The 24654-nt window shown below is 44.2% G+C and overlaps 1 protein-coding gene across 3 annotated transcripts; it reads right to left on the reverse strand.

The window, feature by feature from the left end:
• Positions 1-1116: 1116 nt before the first annotated feature.
• Positions 1117-15353, reverse strand: dnm3b (dynamin 3b). Of its 3 annotated transcripts, XM_061295895.1 has the most exons (22): positions 15059-15353; positions 14090-14603; positions 13481-13554; positions 13141-13290; positions 12408-12611; positions 11872-11970; positions 11593-11753; positions 11255-11397; positions 11015-11150; positions 10589-10656; positions 10321-10459; positions 10069-10155; positions 9882-9952; positions 9379-9433; positions 8687-8716; positions 7879-7992; positions 4776-4885; positions 4401-4515; positions 4044-4211; positions 3721-3956; positions 3461-3634; positions 1117-2646 (listed from the first exon to the last, which is right to left on the reverse strand). In XM_061295895.1, the coding sequence occupies exons 2-22, from the start codon at positions 14248-14250 to the stop codon at positions 2604-2606; spliced, it is 2538 nt and encodes an 845-aa protein (XP_061151879.1). In that variant the 5' UTR covers positions 14251-14603; positions 15059-15353; the 3' UTR covers positions 1117-2603. The 3 variants fall into 3 exon arrangements, with proteins under 3 accessions (XP_061151879.1, XP_061151877.1, XP_061151878.1); XM_061295893.1 differs by lacking the exon at positions 8687-8716; XM_061295894.1 differs by lacking the exons at positions 1117-2646; positions 3461-3634; positions 3721-3956; ... (2 more) ...; positions 4776-4885; positions 8687-8716 and adding an exon at positions 6615-7585.
• Between the last annotated feature and the right edge of the window lie 9301 nt (positions 15354-24654).

The following is a 24654-nucleotide window of genomic DNA, read 5'->3' on the forward strand; positions in this document are numbered from 1 at the left end:
GCCCGTAAACGCACCACCGCGCTCCGTGCGCATGGAGCGTGTTTGAAGTGAACAGCAGAGAAGAAAGGAACAAGGCAAAGTGTTGTGAAATAAAATATTACCTGTAATACGGATTTAGGTATACTGAACTCTCGCTCTTTATATAGCTGACGTGTCTTGCTCATCCGTTCTGCGCATCTGTAATGGCGGCCTCCGTATGATATCCGGTTTGCGTGTGTGCGAGAGCGAGAGAGAGCGAGAGAGAGAGCGCGCGAGAGAACGCTCAACCGTAGCGCGCCGCCGACCGAGCCGTCAGACAGAGCCGTCGCTGAAATTTAGAAGATATTTTTAAAGTCCTGATGTACTTTCTAAAATTTAAGTGGACCTCAGTGCGCACTGCGCAGGGAGCTTAATTTGGTGCGGTCGCGCAACCGCAGCGCGCCGGGCGCTCACTGTCGCATTGCTTAAAGAGCGCCTTTGTGTTTTAGGATGAACAGCAGAGACCAAAGGAACAAGGCAAAGTGTTGTGAAATAAAATATTACCTGTAATACGCATTTTGTTATTTGCTGATTGAAACTGCTAATTAAACTGTGAATTGAAACTAATAGGAAGAAAACAACTCTCGCTCTTTATATAGCTGACGTGTCTTGCGCATCCGTTCTGTGCATTTTATTTCACAACACGTTGCCTTTCTTCTCTGCTGTTCACTTCAAACACGCTCCATGCGACCGCAATGCTCTCGTATCAGACGCTTGCTCGATCACCTGCTCGTTTGCTGTCCCGTGCGCGCACGAAGCGCGGTGGTGCGTTTACGGGCAGTCGGAGAAATCAACGCCAACAAAAAAAATTACATCCAGCCTAGTTAAGACCATACCAAAGACTATAAAAATGGGACCCATTGCCTCCCTGCGTGTGTGACGATCATTGGGACTTAAAAAAAAAAAAAAAAAAAATTAAAAAAAAAAAGATTTTTTTTTTTTTTTTTTGTACCCATGTATAATGCGCACCCCGGATTTTAGGACAATAAATTAGTAAAATTTTGCGCACTATACACGGAAAAAAACGGTATGTAGAATTTATGAATCGAACCTGCATGCTTTTACCGAAACCGATGCGTGCTGTTGAGAAGTACAACATTTTTATCATAATTATTTTATTGAGCAACATTACAGAGACACAGAAAATAACAATAGATGTGTTTTCCATTATGCTCTCTGACAAACATCTTACTACAAATGGAATCCTTCATTGTTGTTCTTTAGTTTATTATAGTCTGTAATTCTCTATATATTTATTTAGCTTTGGCAATATAGAATTGTAATCCATGCCGGTAAGGCAGTCTAAATTGGATGTTGAGTGAATGGACAGAGAACCATTAAAGCGCTAGGATTCATTGTGAAGTCTTAATAGTCCAGAGGTACAGTATTTCCTTAACAATACAATACAGTTTCTTAACAATACAGCAGAACCCGAACACAGTTTAGGACCATATCCACATGAACAAACTGGCAGAGAAGCACTTGAACACCGACAATAGTTGCTTAAGATCTAACACAGATGCTGACTGACCGACCTTATGAGTGTGTGATTCAAAGAAAGAATATCGGGGATTGAGTAGTAAATAAATAGAGTACTCGTCTTTCATGTGCATTAGGTTGGTTGCATGTTTCAAACCTGAGATAAAGGCTGAAAGGGAAGATGTCAAATCATGCTATCTGTTAATCCACAGGTAAACATCGTCCCAGCCACAACAACAGTCAGCATCTGAGTCTGAGCTTAAGGCATCGAGGGTCACAACTTTGACTATTGATACAGCACAGGTGGACATCTATGACAAGGTTAAACATCGTATTGAGGCTGTTTCATATACTGATACCGATGGTGCTCCTCAGCCTTGCTATGTGCATATGGCTGCTACTACAACACATAAACGTCTCACAAAAGTCCAATAGTAATTTTACCCCGAGGGTTTATGAGTCATCATTAACAGCTTTGAACATGAAAACAAATACAACTGAAACGGCAACAAACGTGGAGACAGCCTGCGTATGCATACGTGTTCTCGCACACACACAGTATTACTTGCACACAAACGCACGCGTACTAAGATACGACTTGTGCTCTTATAGAGAACATTAGGCTTGTAATTAACATTTATGAGAGGGTTGTACAATAAATTGATACTAAGTGAATTGGAGTTTACATATAGGCAATTTAGTCCCTCCCCCCTTACACGCAAAGCACATTCACACACATACACTCCCATGCAATAAGAGACGCTCATGTGCCATGCTGCATTTTGAAATGAATACGGCAGCACATATTTTCATGTGGAAGCAGCAAGTTCTGGTGGTGGCTGACTTGGTGAGGGGTTGGGGGAAAAGAGGTATCGGTGGATGATACTATGAGGTGGTTCTGTTAAAGCATACCTGGACCACAGGCGAGCAAGAAGCGCACATAAACACACACACCACAAGACAAGTACATTAATATATGAACATGGTCAATTGGCAGGAAGGTCAAGGGGACACCATTTGCACGAAGGAGAGTGAACAGGGCAGCAGAGCCATGGCTAAGAGAGAAGTGAAAAGGAATGAGGAAGAAGAGTGACCCTTGAGGATGATTATGGCGGTACTTGTCTTGTAGGAGATGGCGGTGGTCGTCGACTTAAGTGAGGAGCAAACAGCCAACGAAAGACGGAAGGAGATGGGGAAAAAGAAAAAAACGAAATTAATCAAAGTGTTTGTTGAAGCGCGATAAGGTTATAAATGGAATGTTTGAATATTCTAAAGGTCATAAAATTTGGACGGTTAATGTCACAGAAAAAAACTGTCATCATGCATGCTATCAAATACTAGGACAATAACCATAGAAAATCAAAGTATGATATTACTCATATGAACAATGCACAGCAAAATCTGTTCTCTACATTTAACTTTTTTTGGGGGGGGTTTAAGAATATCTTGCATTTTTCATTGGCCCTTACATCTTATGACGGCGTGACGTTGTTCAGCTCTTCTTTTACTCTTGCATGGTAATTAGAAATGTATGAAATACTATTCAAAACATGTCTTGACTCAAATTTTATCATGTCAACAGTTTGACTTGGAACCATGTGAACAAAAAACCTGCTTTGAAATAAAATGGTTAACCAGCATCCTGGAACAATTGAGCTTCAAAAAAATGCTCTGTAGAATTTGCCTTGTTTACGAGTTACAGTTGCACAAAATGTTATAGTATTGACTGGAACGTTTGTTTCTGAGAGCAAATAACGCTTTGTAAAAATCCAGGATACCATTTATCATCACTAAATTAGTGACGTGTGCTGAATGAAGCTAATTATCGGCGAGCTAGGCTAATGCCAATACAAGACAGTCAATTGTCATTTCCCCATCACATGGCTCTGCAAAAATGTTTCCTTGCCTCGTAAAGCGCAAAGCTCAGCGTAAAACAAACACCACATAGATTCTTGTAACTCACCTGGGAATGCTCGGAGGGGCCCTATTTGGGCGGCTGGGAGCCTGGGGGCTCTCAGCACTGTTGTTGAAGGGCCCCAGGGGACCTGGACGGTTTGGTGGTGGTGGGGCACCTCGAGGGCCTGGGCGCTGGCCTGCAGACATCCTCCTTGGGGCAGTGGGACTTGGAGGAGGTGATCTACAGTATGGGAGGTTTCCAATGTCAAGACAAAATAGTGCTGCATTTTCTCCAATTGCTTCCAAAATATATTTTTTTCTTAGTACCTGCGACCACCGCTTGTTCCCCCAACCCAGGAGTTGTCAACAGGGGGTGGCAGAGGAACGGTGATGGTGGTGGTAGAGATATCCCCAATGATAGCCAAGGCTTCTTTTAGGGCCTGGTGGGTCCTGAGCACCTCATCCCTCCTCTGGGCCTGCTCTTGGGACTCATCCATCAGGGCATTCTGGTCTCCTGCAGAGTACAACTGGGCCAGCAGGTCTGCATTGATGAACTCTTTCACCTAGTGGTAGAGAGAGGAAATGTAGGTCGAGGATTAAGCTGCAGACTAAAGTGCAAATAAAGTTTAGGAAGTTTGGTCCTTGTTTACATTATTGATCATGAGATGCATGATGGCTTTGGGCATGAGATCCCGGATACACTTGTTAACAATGGCCATGTAGGAGTCGACCAGGTTACGAATAGTTTCTACTTTACGCTCCAGCTGAGGGTCCATGGAGAAGTTATCTGAGGTGGTGGTGGAGGATTCGCTTTCAACCTTTGAGAATTTTGGAAAAAAATAATGAATTAAAATTCAAACCACCCCATGCTGTCAAATTAAATGACAGAGTTTAGATATGACCAAAACACTCAAATATTATGAAAACTGGCACAAAGTAAATGAATGCAGATTACAACAGTTTTTTTTGGGTCGGATATAACAATCACTAAACAAAAGTGTGCTAACCGTGGTGGTCTTCTCAGGGTAGACCCCAGCACGTAACAGAGAAGACTTCCAGCTGTCCACATCATCCTGTGAGTCACAAGCCAGTTCCAGAGTACGATTGTCCTTGTACACATTCCTGGATGCCACGGCAGAACGTGCATAAAAATAAGTCGTTTGTGTCAAAGGACACTTGTGTCAATAATAAATCTTAACAAAGTACACACTCAACCAAGTTCTATTAGCTGCAAAAATTTAATTCAAGTTTAAATTTTGGAGATGAACCAACAGATTTTGCTGTTGTAAAAAAAAAAAAAAGTACTCATAATCCAAAACAATTGCTTCAGAACTGGATATAACTACAATCACTATTTAGTTTAAGAAGCAGAGGTCGCTGACCTTGACTCTGTATTAAAAATGCAGAAAATGTGCTTGCTGGACATGAAACTTTTCTCGACGTCACGGACTTTCAGGTTGTCCAACGGGAGCATGTACTTTTTCTCTTTCTCCTGTAAACCAGAGCAAGGCCATTTGTTATTGTCTCACTTGTCAATTGCGCAATGACATTTGGGCGCACAATATTCTTGGGTGATGTTGGCAAGTGGCAGGCAAAATTTTGGTTTTGGGGGAAGGCGGGAAGTAGACAGGGAGTGGGTGACGGGAGGGAGGAGGAATGGGGGAGAAATGAGAGTGGGAGGTAAAAGTGGGTGTGAGAGGGGGAAGAAAGAAAGAGAGAAGGAGAGCACATGTGGAAGTCATTATAAAGCGGGTCAGGACGCAGTCGTTGTTCACGGTGCGTTATAGAAAAGAGCTGGTAGATAAAAGCTGGACCAACTCGGATGGTCAAGTCAAATGCAGAAAAGCGGCGGAGCCCCACAATGTTGATCTTTTAAGGTGCGAAGCTCAAGCACGGCTGTGGAGACACAAGTGGGATCATGACCGATGCTTTACATTCATCATTTTTATAATTTATCCTCACCTCTTGTCTTTGATTTGATTATTTGTCTTTTTTTTTACTTTTATCCCTCCCTCCCTGCCTTACTCAATAGTTTTTCAATAGTTTTTCTTTCCATTCCAGAGGGGCCCACTTCCTGCCTGATTTTTTGGGGGAAGAAGGCGGGAGAGAGCGAGCTTAAATGACAGCCTGGCGTTAAAATTCAACATCTGGTAGTGCTTAGCGGCGCTTGGAAAAGCAGAGGAAGAGGAGTGTGTTTGAAGTTAGAGAGAGATGGCAGGGCAAAGGAGGGAAGACTGAGTGGGAGAAAAAGTACCAAACTGGATTTGGAGATTCGCTGATGGGCCAAGAAGTAATGGTAAATTCTCGCATATTTGAATTTAAATGAAAGAGGAGAGCGGGAGAAGACTAAAAGTCAGTTGAGCCATTCCGGGTTGTATTTCCAAAGGGGTCACCGGATTCCATATATGGTCACGCTGGTCCCCTCCCTCTTCCTCTTGCTTTCTCTCTCCTTCTCACTCACCCCTCTTTCCCTCTTTTTTGAAATATCCCCTCCCTGAACGTGCAGCTAGTCTGTCCCAGTCGTCTGGAGCGAATATGCCACGTCAGGACTGGATACTCAAAATGGACCGTGAGGGGACCAGAGGTGCAGACAGACCTCTACTGACAAAATAAAGCCACCCACCTAAAAGATGTGACAACTCTGCCGAGCCAATTGAGCGTTTAAGCGTTTTTGGTTGATGGGATGCTCAGTGCCAACATGGGAGGGCGCAGACGACACGAGCCGGCTGAAGCAACTGGAATGGCAGAAAACAGCAAAAAGGCCTGACACCATACTCCGGCTCCGTCCACCCAGTGTTCAGACTACCTGTTCATTGTCATACTGGTGTACAGTAGTCTGCACATTGGTTAGACTGGGCATGGACCTTCTTCTGTCAGTCTGTCTGTCTTTCCGTATGTGTGTGTGGGTGTCTGTCTCCAAGCTACTTATCCGTTTTCCATGCTGTACCTTTTAACTAAATTAATGTATATTTTGACCTCACATCTCCTTTTTCATTTATTTAGGGCTAATAAACATTAATCTGTTAACTCTTTCAGGAAATGGACACGAGGGTTAACATCTGGCTACTGCGTGATAATAGTCGAGTGTTGATATTCCAAACAGTTTTAGGAGAAATGAATGTGCAGGCTCATAGCCTAGCAGTCTGAGAAAGAGGTGTGTGTGTGTGTGTGTGTGTGTGTGTGTGTGTGTGTGTGTGTGTGGTGTGTGTGTGTGTGTGTGTGTGTTGGGGGCTGCAAAGCATCAAACAAGAGCCAAAGGAGAGAGGGACAATCAGTCAAGTGGAGCTTGAAAATAGAGTCAGACTCAAACAAAATGATTTCAGTGGGTGGCTAAAATGAACTTGGGTGATTTCACATAAAAGCACATGGATTTCTCGGGCACCAATGAGCTTTGTAGCCTAGCAAAGAGAATTTTGTACAATACTCAGAATTTAGAAGTCCATTGATAGTTCTTTAGAAAGTTTGTAGAATACTGAAAAGGTTCACGTAACTGTTTATACTTTGTTCATGAAGGAGTCTTCCTTTATATTGAATTTTAAAATGTGGTGTTTTTCCTAACAGAATTTTTAAAGGCTGATGTTCTACAAGAATTTTCAGTTCCACTGCCAACCATACCAAGTGGAGACAAACACATGCATGTGTATGTGACTGTCCAAAGTTCACAGAGTGTAAAACAGAAATATACAAGGCCAATCTGGTGGAGTCTATAATTTCCTGCATTGCCACACTTAGGTATCAAATAACAATCTGAAGCCGCAATGCTGCGAAGCCTGCGTCCATAAATTTGGAGTGTCCGTGAGTGAACATGTGGTTGAGATTGGGTTGTATCCAAATTTGCAAAGATGAAACAAATGCCTGAATTCCCAGTGCGGGGAAGAAAGAACTTATGGACCGTCAAAGAAAACCATGTCATGTGAGACTATTTTAATACTCAATGATACTTTCACAAAAAGCCGATTTAACATAGTGCCAATAAATGACGCCATTCTGGGTTTTTTTTGTAAAGAATGTTATTATTCTAGCTCTGCATCACAATCTGAAGAGGTTGCAGTGTGTCCGCCTATCTACACTTGCTGTGCAGAATCTCCTCCAACCTGTACAGCAGGCACAGACAGGCAGATAGGCAACAGCCAGCCAGCCAAGCGAGGCATCCAAGCATCTGGCTTGAGTCATTGCTGCTATTTCGACTATACTGTAATTACAGATGGAAATCATTAAATACACTTTTTAACTCAGATGTGAGTCATTTTATTTCAGGCATGTGCCATATTGTACTTAGATACTTTTAGGATTTTAAAATGGGTCATTGGGGATCATTGGAGGCTCGAAATGCATCATCGTTGTGTGTCCACCTCAGCGGCGACAAAATATAGCCCTTGCCAAATAAATGTTTTGTCCACTGATTGACCTCCATCACCTTTGTGTTACGACGCCATTTTAGCGCTACGATGTCCCCACCCCCACACATTTGATCAAATATGTCACCTCATCGTCCTTGAACCAGGAGAGGCTCTCAGCAGTAAGCACAAACCAATACTCCTTGGCTCCTCCCTTCATGATGCTGATGTTGTTTATGGTCAGCCAGCCTTTACGAATGACCTGAAGAGGGCAAGAGGGTCAAAAGTTGTAATGAAAAAAAGAAACTCTTGTTATTAAAAATGAAAAGCTGGAAGACAAGAAAAGGGATGAAGGACAAAAGCTCTTCATTTGCTTGTAATTGCAATGAAATGTGCACCGTGCTAATGGTTAACTGTGTCAATGTGTGTTTGTGACTGTACAACAGAGCACATTCAAAGAGGGTGTGTTCCTCACAAGAAAAAGGAGTGTGAGCTTATTATTAAGTCATACTTGTGTTAAGTGCTTCAGACAAACAATAGGACAAGAATTGTGGGTGTTAACTGTGTTAGAGACCCCACAAGGCCTGTGTAAACACGCCTGCAGGCACAGGGCCAAAGTGGTTATTGCTGTCAGTCTAGCAAGACACACTAAGGAGGTTACCCAAATCATTTCAAAGCTGCTGCTGCTGCTGCTTCTGTCATTGGCCTATATGAAAAAGCTGCAGCAACACTCTGTGGACATAAGTCTTGCGACACCGTTTTTGTAGGTGTCCCAATACCTATATGTCATATGTCATGCCCATTTGCATGACATATGTCAAACACTAAGATTAGTTGATAAGATATTTTAATCAGCCCAATTCTTGGATATTTGTTTATTAGGCACTGCCTTATCGTCTGTGAGATTTGCTGGGTGAGAGTGTTAGACAGCAAATTATTATTTGGTAATATCTTACAATTAGGCCTGATGCAGGAGGAGAGGAGGCCTGCAACAAGGACCAATGGGGGGCTTTTAGAATAGAGTAGAATAGAATAGAATAGAATTGAAATTAGTCCTGTAATGAGGAAATTCAATTCGTCAATTCATATAGTACTCTCTTCAACTTAAAATTACCTTCTAGAAGATTTAATCCAGTTAGATCAAGTTGCTATGAAGGCAACAGTAGCAGAGAGCACCATACTTTGGGTAAATGCGTTATTGCAGGCACAAAGGATATTGCATAGCAGAACCCACAATGAGCAATACTCACCAACAGACACCCAAAAGAGGGCAGCTGACATTCTCACTAAAGGATGGGGATGAAATGCAAAGTGGCACCTTGATGACACAGGAGGGGTTCAAACAAAGGGAAAGGTCTCAACAACAACAGTGATGTTGATGGTGGTGGCAAAAAGCAAATCCCGTGTGATTCGTAGAAACTGAAATAATAAGGCTAAACAAAAGCTGTCCAGTGCCCAGTTAAAGACATAATGTAGTATAGTGCAAAATAACACACACACATCTAAAAAAGAAAATAAATGCATATATGTTGTGTAAAATACAGCAGATGAAATCCAAGAAGAAAATATATGACAACATTTCCATGTTTTTCTGTCAATTAAGTAGCCATCCTACCCTATATGGAGAAATGTTGGGGAAATCCCTCACCTGATTTGTTGCTGAACTTTGACTCTTGTTAGTCTGACTGCTTCTCTGCTGCGCACTGCAAAGTAGAAGTAGATGAAAGCGACAATAAAGAGAGCTATCGAATCTTTTTTACTGTCTAATTTGCACAATTTCTATTAAAGGAGAAGTCAATCCCAACACAAGAGGCAAGTTTACCCCTACACCATCAGAGACTCCCAAAGGCGGCCATTTTGGCACTTGCTGTTGACAGAAAATGACATCACAGTTTCACAACCAATCACGGCTCACAATTTCTCTGAAGCGGAGTCGTGATTGGTTGACAGCAAGTGACAAAATAGCTGCCCTCTGAGATGGATAAAAAACAGGGGAATTGTGCTGTATAAGTCAGAATGCTCAAACGCAACATTAATCAGAATGCCGTGGTTAGACTAGTGGGCCCAAATACAACATTTAATTGTAAAACAAATGTTGGGGTTGACTTCCTCTTTAAGGCTGATGTAAATCTGTACAGTGTGAGTCTTTACTTTGCAAAGCCAATGAAGTCCTCATGGTTAGTGTTGATGTAAGAGAGCTGAATGTCTATCATCAGCAGAACCTGAAACAATAAAAGAGACTCATTTATTTATGCTTTCTAAGGAATAATGACATTTATTTGTACATAGTGAGGTTAATTTAGCAAGCTATGGATTACAAAACAAATCATGTTGTTACCTGTTCCTTTGCTCGACTTTCTCTGTCTCGGATATGAGAAGTCACAATTCTCTCTGTTTCCTCACGAAGCATTGGGAAACATTCCAACTGTAAACACATAACACACAGCATGTCATTATTTCCATCTAATGACTGCTGATAAAGCACTTTTTTTCCAAACCTGTCATCCCTGTTTTGGGTTCAAATTAAAATTTCAGTCTTTATGTTGTGGACAAACTGCATTACGGCAGACTATAGAAATGTATGAATCACCTTGTTGGAACACTGGCGTACAGTGTTGATGAGTTCCTGGATGACCATATCCACACACTTGACACAAGGCTCCTTTAACTTGATGATCTGTTTCTTCACAATAGCTTCAAACGCCATGTCTGGAGTGAACAGCCCCGTCCTGCCACCCAACAAAAGACAGAGGAGAAAAAATCAAATGTGTCTTTCAAAAATGTGGCTGCAGGAGAAACCAAAGAGAAAATGAAGCTTTTCCCCATGGAAATTATATTTTTAGGTGTCTGGCTTGCACCTGATTCCGTGGATGTTCTTGATGGCATAACTGATCTCACGACGCATCTCCTTCTCATCACACTCCATCTACAAAGAATATTCAGACGGGTCCAGCGTGTGACTGACTGCCATTAAACAAAAAGCTCGAACGGTATGGCTGGAGCCATGTGTGGCACAAAGAACAAGGAGAGAAATGATTTTAAAAGAATATTAATAACTTCCATTCAGCTTGGCATTCAGTATAATCATTTTGTCAAGGAATTACACAAGCAACCTTGTGGGAGTTAGAGCATCCAATCTTATTCAAAAAGAAAAATCTCAAGGCCTTTTTATAGCCCGAGCAAAGTAATAAAAAAAACCATGCAATTAAAACACAAGGTGACAAAAAATATGAACATCTAATATTGTTTGCCATCATTGTTTTATTCCAATGAATAAAGGTTACCTTGACCAGTTCAAAAGGGAAACGCTCATGGAAGATGCGGTTGATTTTGGCTCCACCTGACAGCTCCACCGTGTCCACCTGGTCTCCTGACCCCTCGATCCTCTTCTCAAAGTCCACAGAGAACTGCTGCACCATCCTGAGGGAAAAAAATGCATGAGCAGCAGTAGCGAACGTATCCTGTATAGACGGATTTTTTTTGTCCATTAATAATATGATGGAAGTTATTTCATGTGTACTGACTGCAACAGCTGCTTGGTTTTGCGGGATGGGTCATCTGGTCGGTATCCCCGGTATTCCTCGGCCTCCTTGTCCAGGGCCAACAGCTGGGACTGCAGTTTACTGCGAAAGGATGGCAGGGTGTCTCGGATGTGGTTGGTCAGTTGCTATGGGAACATCATTCCATGAATATTCATTTTCAAAATGTTGTACATGTTTATGGTCAACAATGTATATCCAATAAAGATTTGATTTGTTTTGCATTCCCCACAATGATGCCTCATACAACGGTAGTGAGAAAACAAATCTAGGCCAGCATCTTATTAATCATGCAAAGTGCAATGCATTAAATCTATGATCACCTCGTTGAGCACTTTCTGCAAACGCGGGGTGCCCATTTTGTCCGCCATGTGTCTGTACGACGGATGAGAGAAAAAGAACTTTCTCTCTGCCTCCAGAGCTGCTTTGATATCTTTCTTCCCATCGATGTCCTTCTGACTGCGGTTCACCACACCAATGTAGCCTGAAAACAAAAACACACAAATTGGACAAAATAATGACTGAGCCAGGAGGGGTGAGAGAGAATTTTTAAAAAAGAAAAAAAAGTAGCTTGGGTTGTGTGAAGGTTGTTGTTAACAAACCTCTTCTCAGTGGCAGCAACTTGTTCTCCAGCACATCACGGGCATCTGTGCCCTCGTCCATCAAGTCCAGTTTAGTGATCACCCCTATAGTCCTCAGACCTGTAGGACAAAATTAAACACGGCCTTGTTTACATGTTCAAAAAAATAATAATCTGCTCCTCATCATCATTTATATTTTCCCGTTTAGCTAGCACAGTATAAGACAAGGTTATCATCGTTAAAGACAACTAAAATTAGGGGGGAAAAAAATAATTTAAAATGCTTTGAAAATCCAAAATTTTAATGGAAGAGAAACTTCAATTTACATTTATAACACTGACTAAAATGCTATGGTTAAAGCGTAATACTCCTCCATTTCTGACAATTCCTATTATAAATGAGCTTTAAAAGTTTCTTTTCGATTTATTTATTTTGGTATTGACGTGTCATCATGCACTCAATAAACACTTCATGACCCCCCCCCCTCACTTCGTCATCCGTATCCGCCTCCTCTTCTCGTTCATTCTTTTTTTTATGTCCTTCTTTCATGGCCTCACCTTGAGGATCAACATCCTTTGCCAGTTTAAGGGCATCCGAGTTAGCGAGATCAGTATTAGCCGGAGTGACGGCCAAAACAAGGCAGCTCTCCCTGGTGATGAACTGCATGATCATCTCCCGGATTTGCTGCTCGATGTCAACAGGCTGGTCTCCAACCGGCACCTTGGTGATCCCCGGCAAGTCGATGAGAGTCAAGTTGAGCACTGTTCAGCAGGAAAGGATAAGAACAAGACATTTGGAACACTTGCTGAAAGTCTTCCAAGATGGTTTGCAATATCAACACATATACTTTCAAATACATCAATAAAGCTGACTTTGACTTTGACTTTGATCAATTCAATATGCAATATGAAAATGCAATACAACAACCTTCATCTTAGACTAACTATTATTGACTTGACCATTGTAAAGCAAGAAATGTATTATTAAAACCGATGAGGTACAGTTACTATCTTATTCATTTTAAATGAAGTGTGACTTCAAATCAGGTATCATTTAGTGCACCCTCATAAGTGCACTTAATTGAGGTCAATCCTGACGCACTCTTTTATCACCACCTTTCCATTCATAACAACAAAAGACTGATCAGGGCTGCGTGACAGTCCTCTATATTTGTACTGTTGAATCAAGAAATCTTCAAAATAAAAAAAAGACGAGAGCACGAGTTGGATGACTCATAGCGCAGTCAACAATGCCGTAACTAGTGAAATTGAAGGAATTGTGGTTTCGCACCATTTGGGGAATACACGCGTAAGTTGATGGGAACAGGAGATATGCCTTTGTTGGCACCGGTGACGCGGTCTGTCTCGGCTTCAATCTCCTGGCGAACCTCATCGAAATCTGTGAACTTCTTTCCTTTGCAGTGGAGAAATTCAGCCCATTCTGCGAAGACCATGACCGATTGGTGGTGAGGGAGCCGTGTGTGAGAGGGAAAGATTGTCAGAGCGAGAGCAGGGAATAGAAAAAAAATGGCAGCATATAAATGACAAAAAGGGGGAGGAAGGGGCGTGCATTTGTCATTTTGTGAGGGTGCCAGCAGCATGTGTGAGTGCATAAATGTGTGGGAACCCACCTGCAGAAGCGCTGATAAGCTGCAGAACCAGGGGCCTGCGAGTGACGATACCAGATCCACGAGGCAGAAAGTCCCTGTGGACATCAGAATGCATCATGTCAACACCAAATATCTTTAGAATGAACTCCTGCATTTCTGAGTTTTAGGCAAGAGGCATCCACCCATTCACACTCACATTCACACCACCACAGAGTGGGAAGTGAACCCACGCAGCCTGACTGGAAGTTAGTTGAGTGAACCACGCAAGAATACAAGACATCATTTATACCTCTCCGACAATGTCAATCAATATTGAGAATCATTACATTAATAAAAGCAGACAGAAAGAATGTGAAGAATTAGAGAAAAAAATGTACAAAAATGTTGTTTATGTAATCTAACAGGAGTGGCCCAAGATGCTGCTGCTGCTGCATCCTAAATGTAAATCCAGCATGGCTCTCGTAGTCAAAAGATTGATCGTAGTGGGTGTGGTTAACGCACTTTCAACCTGTGCTGTCTCTATGCTGACTGTGAATGCTTTGAGCTCTGTAGGGCACAAGAGATTGGTCCCCACAGGCTTCTTATGTCACAAGGTCAAGAGATTATCCTATTTGCCGCGCTCAATTTTACCTGCCCACAAAGTTCTCCAGCACAGAGCTTTTTCCTGCACTCTGGCCGCCCACCACTGCGATTTGCGGCAGGTCCAGGTTGCATGCCTGGCCAATGGAGCTGAATGCATCTTGCAGCTTGTTGACCAGCGGGATCAACTCCTCCATGCCACGGTTTCCCATGGTGCCTTTGGACGGAGGGATCAGCGATTGGAGAGAGAAAGAGAGAGAGAGAGCTCCAGAGAAGCAGCCAGGGGGCAGATAGAGAGAGAGAGAGAGAGAGAGAGAGAGAGAGAGAGAGAGAGAGAGAGAGAGAGAGAGAGAGAGAGAGAGAGAGAGAGAGAGAGAGAGAGAGAGAGAGAGAGAGAGAGAGAGAGAGAGAGAGAGAGAGAGAGAGAGAGAGAGAGAGAGGAGGGGGATGTGACGCTGCTATATTAGTCCAGGATACCGCGGTGCTTGTTGATGTAGTAAAGTCATCTAGCCACACGTTGTTCTGAGCCAAGAGAAGGTCGAACTGACTGCAGAAGAGGGGAGGACTGCAAGAAAGAAAGAGGGGGGAGAGAGAGAGTGAGAAAGAGAGAGAGAGAGCGAGAGAGAGAGAGACAGAGACAGAGACAGAGACAGAGACAGACAGACAGACAGACAGACAGACAGACAGACAGACAGACAGACAGACAGACAGACAGACAGACAGAGAGAGAAAGATAGATATGAACAGAAAGTGACAGACAAATGCGCAGTTGCATAACAACAACCCCCACCCACCCCACCCACAGCCCCCATTTCGCCTCCACACACGCACACTCACGCGTAACGAGAGGCCTATCGATTCAAGGGCATTCGGTGGATGACGCTCTATATCTTTTCATTCATCGAGCTCATGCATCCTGCAAGACCATGCCTCAAACGCCAAGTGAAGTGCCTTCATCAGCATGCGCACCTCGTCAAATTGTTATGAAGTGTGCGAAGTGACCACTGCGAGTCAGTTTACCTCGCCTCAGGACCTCCTCGTTGTTGCTGTCCAGTGCTGAAAGGACGCTCAGATCAGGAGGCGAAGAGGCTGCGAGCCTGCCTGCACGATTACACAAACAGCGCCACCTGCTATGGCGGCACTACGACGGCGAGATGTGCGCCTCCTGCGCGGTAATGCTACTCTCCGGGCTGTGTTTCGTCACGCTCGGGGCCCCAATGTCTATCAGCGGGCTATCATTGCGGGCACAAATTCGCCGTCGACAGATTAATCATTTTACCCTTCTCTCTCCCTCTCTCTGCCAGAATCGCAGAGCGTCGCCTCTATGCAGCATATCGACGCGGCGCTGAGCCAATGAGAAACGTCGAGAAGGGAGCGGAGGCGCGGAGCGGCGCCTTCTGGTTGGCTGGGAAGGTGCAGGTTAGCCCTACCTGAGTCCGCCCCCTGTTTACATCCGTGCGAGTGGCTTGGCTTGTGAGTCATGCGGCACCGCTGCACACCGCCGCAACGACGGGACGAGCAAAAAGCAGCTCGAGTATATTGTAGTAGGTTACTTACTAGGGGTGTAAATCGCGGGTTTTTCCACGGTATACAATATCATATCGATACAAAGAACGAAGATACGATATTTGCCGATATCTTAAAGCCTGCTGCGATTCATTCACGATATATCACGATATAGTGTTCTACGATCGATATATATTATTTTTTTTAAATAAAAAATATAGAACAATATCCTGATTTATAACAATTCATACGCAAAATCAACAAGGTACTGCAAACTCTTTATTTAGGAAATTACAAGAGTATTGTAGTATACAAAGTGCTTATTTTAACACTGAACTTTGATGTCGTGTTTTTTCTTTAAATGTGCGGCGAGATTTGTGGTCCCTGAATAATTGATCACCGCATGGCAGGATTTACAAACTGCACGTGTCTTGTCCGTTGAGCCATCTTTTCTTTGGAATCCAAAGTGCTTCCAAACAAATGACTTGAAGCTTAAAGGGGAGCAGATTTCCTCGTCTTTTTGGACACTAGCCATTAGGGGTGTAAATCGCGGGTTTTGTCACGATACGATATAATATCGATATAAAGAACTACGATACGGTATTTGCCGATATCTTAAAGCCTGCTGCGATTCATCCACGATATATCGCGATATAGTGCTCTACGATCGATTATTTTTTTTTTAATAAAAAATATAGAACAATATCCTGATTTATAACAATTCATACGCAAAACCAACAAGGTACTGCAAACTCTTTATTTAGGAAATTACAAGAGTATTGTAGTATACAAATTGCTTACTTTAACACTGAACTTTGATGTCGTGTTTTTTCTTTAAATGTGCGGCGAGATTTGTGCTCCCTGAATATTTGATCACCGCATGGCAGGATTTACAAACTGCACGTGTCTTGTCCGTTGAGCCATCTTTTCTTTGGAATCCAAAGTGCTTCCAAACGAATGACTTGAAGCCTAAAGGGGAGCAAATTTCCTCGTCTTTTTGGACACTAGCCATAGCACCAGCCCAGGAGCCGCGTACTAGTTGTCGCCTCCCCTTTCACGTGCGTGCTCTGCTCACAACACAACAACGCCGGGCGCACTGCTCCCGGAAAGAGGAAGCAAGCAACAATGAACTGGATTTCAAAATAAAGTCGCGTCTAATGTCCGAGGTCAAACACGGCAATATAAATCGATGTTTACCTTTAGCATCGATGCCAATAAATCGTAGAGCATTATATCGATTAATCGATGTGTATCGATGTATCGTTACACCCCTACTAGCCATAGCACCAGCCCAGGAGCCGCGTACTAGTTGTCGACTCCCCTTTCACGTGCCTGCTCTGCTCACAACACAACAACACCGCGCACTGCTCCCGGAAAGAGGAAGCAAGCAACAATGAACTGGATTTCAAAATAAAGTCGCGTCTAATGTCCGAGGTCAAACACGGCGATATAAATCGATGTTTACGTTTAGCATCGATGCCAATAAATCGTAGAGCATTATATCGATTAATCGATGTGTATCGATGAATCGTTACACCCCTATTACTTACAAATGCACCAGCAGTGTGTTGAAATAGCACTAGAGGGCAGCAGCGACCTGCCTGGAGCCGGTCGGTAACTGGTTTTCTGGTTGGTGTTGAGCATTAATTTATTAAATGGTTAATCGTTTATTCAGAAAAATTACCAAAGCGAAGGAAAACTATTTTCAATTCGAAAAAACTTTTCATACAAGTATTCTTATTTCTAATAATAAAAAGACACGTTCATTTTTAGTGTCAAGTTTTATTTTTTCAAGAAAAAGTTTAGTTTTTTGTTTATTTGTGCTTGTGCGTGTTTCCTCCGGGTTCTCCGCTTTCCTACCACATTCCAAGGACACCCATGGTAGGTCGGAGAGAGAGTGAGTGCGAGTGTTTGTCTATGTGTGCCCTGGCAACCAGTTCAGGGTGTCCCCACCTTTCCTCAACTCCTTTTTGCTGCGGTATGTGGTGTGACAGCAGATGGGGTTCCTGGTCAACGTTTGAGGTTAAAAAATAAAAGATCCAACTTGACCACCTCAACCTGTTTGAAATGCATGACTCAGGGGTCACATACACAGGACCTCCTTGGGTCACATTTAATGGTGTTTGACGTGTTTACAGGCGGTTGTGGGGGGGGGGGGGGGCACAGGTTACGGGTGACGTGCTAACATCTAACTTGAACGAGGAATTTCTTATTGTATCTATGTGTACAGATGGAGGATATCAAATTGAAACAAAACAGTATTTGATCAACAATTCCGTTGCTCTATTAAGTATTCAAGGTCACAGTGAAGCCTATCCCAGCAGACTTCACAGGAAAGGCAACTTTCAACCGCAATCAAATAAAATAAATAAAGTCTGAAGCCCTTTTGTTAGGTCCAGTGGCGCGGTGCAGTTACGAGGTGCTGGAACACTGAGTGCTTGACAACACACTTGGTGAAAACCAAAAATCCAGACTTGCACCCAAGTAAAACTTTACGCAATTCTTCATACATGCAAAAGCATGTCTGGTGGCTGTTACTAATACTTCATCGGTCACTGAAAACAATAAAACAATAAAATAAATAAAAGCAAAAATATCTTATCAAAAAGTGACATATTATACAACTGTACTAGTTAGCATTTTACTGGACTGACTTGAGTTTTTCCTCTGTTTTTGTGAAACGGTAATGTCCCCAGATGCCCTTCTTTCTTTTTCCTTTCACGTGAGATGATATAACTCATTATTCATACAAATACAGGCAATGAAAGGTCCCTGCAGCTTAAAATAGTCTCATTGCAGGTTTTGTCATTGCTGCCACTATAATAATGAGGGCTTCAATTTCTCCATCTGGTATCATCATAATAGCCCAAATGTTCAAAACAATGACATCGGTCAGATGTCGACTGACGATTTTACCAGGGCGAGCTGGACTGGATTATTTCCACATATTGGTATCATCGTGGTCCAAACCTGCTCTGGTTGTTTGTGTCATATTTTGAACAGAACGCAGGGATAGGGTCGGGCGAGTAGCGATACCCGGTATTGGTGTCACTGCCGATACCAGCCTTATTTCAAGGTATCGGTACTCCAATGTCATTTGACACCCCTCTCCTCCCCCACCGTCTGTTGTCTTCCGGGTTAGAGCACGCTGGCGTCAGATTTGTTGACTGCCGCTTCTGTCCCGGACCGTGTCCGGACCGTGTCCGTTACTTGTTTTTCATTTTCCTGTTTTCAGTGCACCTGTCTCTTCTTTTATTTTTCTCGTGTTGTCTTCCATCCGCCTCGCATCCCCGCAGCTCCGCTCTCACCTATCTGTTTCCTTTCCCTCGGACTACCAACTACGTTAGCCAGCTAGCCAACAGCCAACTGGCCAAAACCACCACTGGACCCTCCTGCCTCCCGACTCGGAGCCTGTGGCCGCCTGCTGTGGACTGGACGGCAGCTTTGGCCCGGCTCTCTGGCCTTCCGTCCGGCAGCTTTGGCCCGGCTCTCTGGCTTTCCGTCCGGCGTCCTCGGGGGACGGGCTCCACTCCCTGTGGGCTCGCCAACCGTGGCTCTGCTGTGTGCCGCCGTGGTGCGCTGGGGCCTGCCGTTCGAGCGGGTGCAGTCGAGGTCGACCGGCATCACCACCTGGTCCACTGCTGCTTCCACACGAGGCTGGGATCCTTCGCCGTCGCTGCTACATCTGACCGGCATTTCCCCGATGGCTCACCCATCTCCTCTTTTTGGACTACCAACCCCCCGTCATCCCCACCTCCCGTACTGGCAACCTCAACAACCGCCGCTCCTGCTCCTCAATCCATCTCCTTTGCATTGCTGACCGATGTCCTGTTAACTATAATCTACTGTCTCTCCTCCCCCCCCCCGCCGCTCTTATTTTTATTCCATGTAAAGCGTCTTTGGGTTATTGAAAAGCGCTATATAAATTGAATGTATTATTATTTATTATTATTATTATTTGCCCTCTTATCAAGAACTAGAAAGTAGTACCGTTTTTTTCCATGTATAATGCGCAAAATTTAACTAATTTATTGTCCTAAAATCTGGGGTGCGCATTATACATGGGTACAATTTTTTTTAAATTTCTTTTTTTTTTTGAAGAAGAAGAAAATCATGGTACAACAAGGCGCTCGGTAGCACGTCCACCTCACAGTTAAGAGGGTGCGGGTTCGATTCTACCTCCGGCCTTCCCTGTGCGGAGTTTGCATGTTCTCCCCGGGCCCGCGTGGGTTTTCTCCGGGCACTCCGGTTTCCTCCCACATCCCCTTATTTTTATTCCATGTAAAGCGTCTTTGGGTTATTGAAAAGCGCTATATAAATTGAATGTATTATTATTTATTATTATTATTATTTGCCCTCTTATCAAGAACTAGAAAGTAGTACCGTTTTTTTCCATGTATAATGCGCAAAATTTAACTAATTTATTGTCCTAAAATCTGGGGTGCGCATTATACATGGGTACAAGTTTTTTTAAATTTCTTTTTTTTTTTGAAGAAGAAGAAAATCATGGTACAACAAGGCGCTCGGTAGCACGTCCACCTCACAGTTAAGAGGGTGCGGGTTCGATTCTACCTCCGGCCTTCCCTGTGCGGAGTTTGCATGTTCTCCCCGGGCCCGCGTGGGTTTTCTCCGGGCACTCCGGTTTCCTCCCACATCCCCAAAACATGCTTGGTAGGCCGATTGAAGACTCCAAATTGTCCCTAAGTGTGAGTGCGAGTGCAAATGGTTGTTTGTCTCTGTGTGCCCTGTGATCGGCTGGGATCCGGTTCAGGGTGTCCCCCGCCTACTGCCCGATGACGGCTGGGATAGGCTCCAGCACTCCCGCGCCCCCCGTGGCGACTAAGCGGTTCAGAAAATGGATGGATGGATGGATCATGGTACAACAATTCTTGAAGAAAATCTTGTCACGGATGGAGTGTGGAAAGGAGCAGGGCAACCAAGTGCAGCTTGGACCAGGGTTCATTGGAGGAACTCAAAACACAGACTTGGTAAACTAACATAACTCTCTAACAAAACCAACAACAGGACTGACCGACAAAGACGTGGAACAAAAAGACAGGGTGACATTACCAACGACAGGAACAGAAACCTGTTTATTGTCAAATATTGTTTGTTTTTTAATCTCCATCGCGGACTGGACGTCATACGGAGGCAGTATCACTGCGCATGCTCACTATGGATCCGATGCGAATAGTCCTCTTATTTCACAACACTTTGCCTTGTTCCTTTCGTCTCTGCTGTTCCCTTCAAACACGCTCCATACGAACGCAATGCTCTCGTATCAGACGCTTGGTCGATCACCTGCTCGTTTGCTGTCACAATGTACCCTACACAAATCCGAGACATTTGTTGCGGCTCCAAGTCACGACGAGGGGCAAGTTTTGGTTTCCAAGGGTGTTTTTATTTCTCTTCAACTTCTCTCCCATACAGAGCCGCCTTTTTCACATGTCCGCACACCTTTTTCACATGTCCGCACTTTTCATTTTAACCTAATTGATCGCGGTGGTGCCCTTACGGGCAGTCGGAGAAATCAACGCCAACAAAAAAAATACATCCAGCCTAGTTAAGACCATACTAAAGACTATAAAAATGGGACCCATTGCCTCCCTGCTTGGCACTCAGCATTAAGGGTTGGAATTGGGGGGTTAGATCACCAAATGATTCCCGAGCGCGGCGCCGCTGCTGCTCACTGCTCCCCTCTCCCCCAGGGGATGGATCAAAATCATACGGGGATGGGTCAAATGCAAAGGACAAATTTCACCACACCCAGATGCGTGTGTGACAATCATTGGGACTTAAAAAATAAATAAATAAATAAATAAAATTTGGGTGCGTATTATACATGGGTACAGGCTTTTTTCCAGCATTGACATGCCATTTTTAGGGTGCGTATTATACATGGGGGCGCATTATACATGGAAAAAACGGTAAATGGAAGAAGAGAAAATTACAAATATTTCTTTCATGAAAAATGCTATATTTGGATATACAGTCAAACCTCGGTTTTCAAACGTCCCGGTTCTCAAACAAATCGGAATTCGAACAAAGAATCGGAGACTTTTTTGCTTTGGTTGTCGAACAAAATTTGGAGGTCGAACCTCGCAAGATGAGCCAGGAGGACCCGAGAAAACCCGACCGCGCGGCCCGGATGCCGACTGACTCCGTTGTTATTGTATTTTCGTTACTTTGAGGATTGTATTAACCCCTAATCATGCCTACAAAGAAAGCAAGTGGGAGCAATAAATCCATCCTGAAACACAAATACGCTCTTAAAGCAATGCGACAGTGAGCGCCCGGCGCGCTGTGGTTGCGCCATCGGACCAAATAAGATGCAATAATGAGATGCACTTAAATTATGGAAATATCGTGTTTTTCCATGCATAATGCGCCCCCGTGCATAATACGCACCCTACAAATGGCATGTCGATGCTGGAAAAAAGCCTGTAGTCTGTTCTGCGCATACTGTCATGGCGGCCTCCGTATGATATCCGGTCTGCGATGGAGATTAAAAAACAAACAATATTTCACAATAACACACCATCAAGGATTGCACCATCGCATCAAACGATGTGTCGTCAATTATGAATTTTACTGACTAAGTGTGTTGGGCAGGATGGCTGAATGTGATTCGCGATTGACAACAAACAAGAAGAAAGGTGTGATTTCAAGTTTTATTTTGAGGGAGGTTTTCTTCAAAAATTGTTGTACCCATGCATAATGCGCACCCCAGATTTTAGGACAATAAATTAGTTAAATTTTGCGCATTATGCATGGAAAACACGGTACATAAGGACTTGAAAGATATTTTCTAAATTTCAGCGACGACTCTGTCACAATAATGCAACCAGCGCGGTGCAGTTACGCGGTCGGCGACGCGCTATACGGTTGCGCGTTCGGCGGAGTCTCTGCAGTTGCGCGATCGGACAAAAATGCGCAAATGAAAAAATGCTTAAAAGAGGCGGGGTTTTTAGTCATCCATCCATCCATTTTCTGTACCGCTTAGTCCCCACTGGGGTCGCGGGCGTGCTGGAGCCTATCCCAGCCGTCATCGGGCAGTAGGCGGGGGACACCCTGAACCGGTTGCCAGCCAATCGCAGGGCACACAGAGACAAACAACCATTTACACTCGCACTCACACCTAGGGACAATTTGGAGTGTTCAATCGGCCTACCAAGCATGTTTTTAGGATGTGGGAGGAAACCGGAGTGCCCGGAGAAAACCCACACGAGCCCGGGGAGAACATGCAAACTCCACACAGGGAGGGCCGGAGGTGGAATCGAACCCGCACCCTCCTAACTGTGAGGCGGACGTGCTACCCAAGTGCCCCACCGAGCCGCCGGTTTTTAGTCATGTAACAGATTAATTTTTTTTCTATTATTACTAATGGGAAAACCAGATTCGGAATTTGACCGATTTGCTTCTCGAACCGCCTTCTGGAAGGGATTGTGGTCGAAAACCGAGGTTTGACTGTATACCGTTTTTTTCCATGTATAATGCGCCCCCATGTATAATACCCACCCTAAAAATGGCATGTCGATGCTGGAAAAAAGCCTGTACCCATGTATAATACGCACCCAAATTTTGACTCTTACTTAAATTCGTAAACGTAAAATTATTTCAGAAAAAAGATCATCTTTGGGAACAACCGCATGTTATTCTGCCGGTCAGTATCACTGCGCATGCAGTAGCAAACTCGATAGCGCAGAAATATGTGAGACTCTCAACGGGATCACCAATATTTGAGTGATGTTTGTTAGGGTGGTGCTCACTCTAACTTATTTTGCAAGAACCACACAGGAGACAAGCAAGTCATTTTAGACACCTGCAAGTGGAGAGTCCATTCATAGCTGTGCTTACAGCGATGGTCGAATGGAGGTCTGACTCAGGCCTCATCAGGTGCACTAAAGGGAGGGAAGATTGTGTTTGTAGCAACGCTGATTAGCTAAGGAATGTAGTGTGGTGTGAATTAGCACTTTATTGTTGGCCCGTGACCCCCGCAGAAACTCTTCCGCTGCCCCTTTGGGAACTTCGGAAGAAGATTGTTGCATCTTCATTTAGATCATTATCAGCATCTAGATGAAATACATCAGAACATATGCCTTTCTCAATCGTCACAACACAAGCAGTGTCTGCTTCCACCAAGTGTTTCCTCACCCAGTTGCCAAAGTGAAACAGTGAGGAGCGCATTTTTAAGATGTTGCTGCTGACGTCATATGATGGCGCCGCGGATGGCAGCCACTGTGAGTTGCTCTCTGTTTATTTGTCTTATTTTGTGTTTTCTGTGTCCTCTGCTGTCCATCCCGGATCACTTTTACCAGAGAAGCTCTGTTAAACATCGGAGAGACTTCTTCTGGTATTTTCTCTCCTGTTCTCTCCGATTCAGACTGTTTGTCGGAGATTCTAGCCGGAGCGGCGGTGCTGTACAAGCTAGCGCGACGACGGCGGCGCGGAAAGCGAGCCGGAGCACTCGTAAGGCTGAGGCAGAAAGGGTTCCGTTCTGCCCTACCGTCAATTCATCTGGCGAATGTCCGCTCCCTGGCGAACAAGATGGATAAACTGCTGCTCCTCACTTCAAGGAACACGGACTTCAGCAGATCTGCCGCGCTGTGCTTTGTGGAAACGTGGCTTAGCGAACGAACCCCCCACCACGCCGTGGAGCTAGCCGGGTTCAGGCTAATGCGAGCAGATCGCAGCGCGGAGCTCTCCGGAAAATCAAAGGGCGGTGGTCTCTGTTTCTACATTAATGAACGTTGGTGTACTGATGTCACGGTGTTGAAAGAGTTTTGCAGCCCTCTCCTAGAAACGCTTTTCATAAACTGCCGGCCGTTCTATTCACCACGGGAGTTCTTCTCGATCGTCATGGCGGCTGTTTACATCCCACCACACACACGTGCGAGTGAAGCCACGCAGATGCTTGCTGACCAGGTGACAGACATGGAGAACCTTCTACCAAACTCACTAATCATTATTCTGGGTGATCTTAACAGGTCGAACCTCGCACACAAACTCCCCAGATACAGACAGCACGTAACGTGTCCCACCAGAGGGGCACAGACTCTGGACCACTGCTACACCGTGATCAAGGATGCATACCACTCTGCGGCTCGTGC

Source organism: Syngnathus typhle, linkage group LG13 (genome assembly GCF_033458585.1).
Source record: "Syngnathus typhle isolate RoL2023-S1 ecotype Sweden linkage group LG13, RoL_Styp_1.0, whole genome shotgun sequence".
Lineage (NCBI taxonomy): Eukaryota > Metazoa > Chordata > Actinopteri > Syngnathiformes > Syngnathidae > Syngnathus > Syngnathus typhle.